The sequence below is a fragment of the Austrofundulus limnaeus genome, unplaced genomic scaffold, assembly GCF_001266775.1.
Source record: "Austrofundulus limnaeus strain Quisiro unplaced genomic scaffold, Austrofundulus_limnaeus-1.0 Scaffold123, whole genome shotgun sequence".
Lineage (NCBI taxonomy): Eukaryota > Metazoa > Chordata > Actinopteri > Cyprinodontiformes > Rivulidae > Austrofundulus > Austrofundulus limnaeus.
Window position 1 is genome coordinate 1,304,707 of NW_013952525.1, and position 1,222 is coordinate 1,305,928.

Genomic DNA, 1,222 nt, shown 5'->3' on the forward strand with positions numbered 1-1,222 from the left:
GAGGGAGGAAGAGAGGAAAACATGTTGATCTTTTTTCTTTATTCGCCCCGAGAAATAAAAGACAACACGAGGAGGAGCGGGAGAARCTGAGTAAATCATGTCACACCCATTGTAATTTGTTAAAATATAACATTTTATTTTATTTGTTTTTGTCACACTTGGAAAATGTTAGCACTCAGTTTGTGCRAAGGTTGTCTTTTAGCTACTACCGTGCCAAGTTTTAGCTTAATAACTGTAAATTTGACTGAGTTGTTGCTTTTTTAGTTTGCTGCGGCGGCTATATTGAATTTGGTTGACTCTTAAAGATATTTGATTACATTCTGACTCTCGTTCAGATCAGTTTAATGTCATGAGATATTTTGCTGACAGTGTTAATAAGGAGAAAATATGGATTATTTGAATAGAAATGTTGGATCATTAAAGTGCCTGTGACATGCTTATCCTTCAGAGACAAAAAGCCAAAGAAAACTTTGTTCTATTTAAGAATCTTTGCATACCACACATTATTTTACCCATTTGGACACATAAATGGCCTATTTTCTTTTGAACTTGGCACGGCAAAAGGGACACAGGAAGTGACATCAAAGTGGAACTCCTTTAAGAAAAAGAACTCTCTGGTCTTTGTTTATTGAAACATTATGATTTGAACTCTGACTTTAGTTTGTTTTTGTCTGATAACGACTCAAAATAATCTGTATAAGCTGTCGAGCATTTTYGCTTAGCTCTGTTTTCATTCAGACATTCCCCTTTGACATCACTTCCTGTTACTTCTCATGCAAATATCTTAACAACCGTTCATCTCAGCAGCATGAAAATTATTTTTGTAACGTTCTCAGTGTTATATTTCCAAAAATGTATTTGTATTATTATAAAAKTGTTGATGTCACAGGCACTTTAAGCTCCACGTGTTCCCTCCGAGGCTCGTTTTCCCCCTCGGTTCGCTTTATCCCGACGCCGTTTGTGAAAATGCCAGCTGTGTCTTTCTGAGTGTGTTTTGACATGAAGAGTGTGTTTGTTGCTGCTGTCCCTCAGACCGCTCCCCAGACATGGATAATGATTCAGAGGACGATGACGACAGCTACTCCTCGGAGCAGGAGGCCAGCGATGACGCAGTTCATGCCCAGGTTGGTGCCAGGACCCGGGTCCCAACACGTCTCCAGTTTGTGCCAACAGAGAGGCTGTACATGCCTGAATATATACAAATACAGTATTGTGTATATAT

At 38.9% G+C, this 1,222-nt stretch overlaps 1 protein-coding gene across 1 annotated transcript in view; it reads left to right on the top strand.

Annotated features, from left to right (window-relative positions):
- The window catches only part of LOC106522219 (phosphofurin acidic cluster sorting protein 2), a gene marked incomplete at its 3' end in the record, with an annotated part of 79,345 nt that overhangs the window by 56,715 nt on the left and 21,408 nt on the right, over positions 1 to 1,222 (top strand). Inside the window, 1 exon segment of the mRNA XM_014015143.1 lies at positions 1,033 to 1,124. Within this exon segment, the coding sequence (XP_013870597.1) occupies positions 1,033 to 1,124 (92 nt within the window).